Consider the following 735-nt stretch of genomic DNA (forward strand, 5'->3'; position numbering starts at 1 on the left):
GTGTGGGTGTGATGTGAGAGAGAGTGTGTGTGTGTGTGTGATGTGAGAGAGTGCGTGTAGCGGCTGCAGCCTGTGAAATATTGAAGAGCTCTCTTTGTCTCCTGACATGTGATCGGGGTCAGAGGTCATTCTGGAGTAAGACGATCATTTTCACGGGCTCTCGTGACCCGCTCGTGTTTGTTTCACTGTCAGCTGGTCATCATGACACTCAGTTAATTAACATCATCTGACGAGAACTTTACGCACACACTGTATTTATTAACGAGAGTCGTGTGAGCGCTGCAGAAAAGAAAAGGTGTGTGACGTCGAGGCACGTTTATTTTCTCATTATTGTTTCAAAGCAGCTTCACAGTGATAAACAGGACAATAATAACTGTTGCAGAGTTGCGATCAGTGTTGACGTCCTCGTAAACACCAAACTGCATTTGACTAAAACAAATGGCTTTTACTCCTGTAACATTATCTGTGAGCATGAAGAAGCTGAAGCTCAGTGCCAGCGTGGCGTTCAGAGTGCAGTGAAACAGCGACACCTGCTGCTCGCACTGAAGAACTGCTTCCTACAGGTTCCTGTGGACACTCGTGTGCTCATTAATGTCTGCTTTTACTTTCAGACCGAAGACACAGAACAGCAGATCATCAGAGAAACCTTTCATCTGGTTTCCAAACGAGACGAGAACATTTGCAACTTCCTGGAGGGCGGACTGTAAGACACACACACACTCTCACACACACACG

General features: G+C 46.4%; 1 protein-coding gene across 3 annotated transcripts in view; it reads left to right on the plus strand.

Moving 5' to 3' along the window:
- ap3s1 (adaptor related protein complex 3 subunit sigma 1) overlaps positions 1-735 on the plus strand; it is an 11,408-nt gene that overhangs the window by 4,806 nt on the left and 5,867 nt on the right. For all 3 annotated transcript variants that reach the window (XR_001631083.1, XM_016450651.1, XM_016450652.1), the window contains exon 2: positions 612-703. Coding sequence is in view for 2 of the 3 variants with exons in the window: in XM_016450651.1 (XP_016306137.1) it covers positions 612-703 (92 nt within the window). In the remaining variant the exon portion in view is untranslated. The remainder of the gene's footprint in view (positions 1-611; positions 704-735) is intronic.

The sequence above is a fragment of the Sinocyclocheilus anshuiensis genome, unplaced genomic scaffold, assembly GCF_001515605.1.
Source record: "Sinocyclocheilus anshuiensis isolate Anshui unplaced genomic scaffold, SAMN03320099.WGS_v1.1 scaffold2373, whole genome shotgun sequence".
Classification (NCBI taxonomy): Eukaryota; Metazoa; Chordata; class Actinopteri; order Cypriniformes; family Cyprinidae; genus Sinocyclocheilus; species Sinocyclocheilus anshuiensis.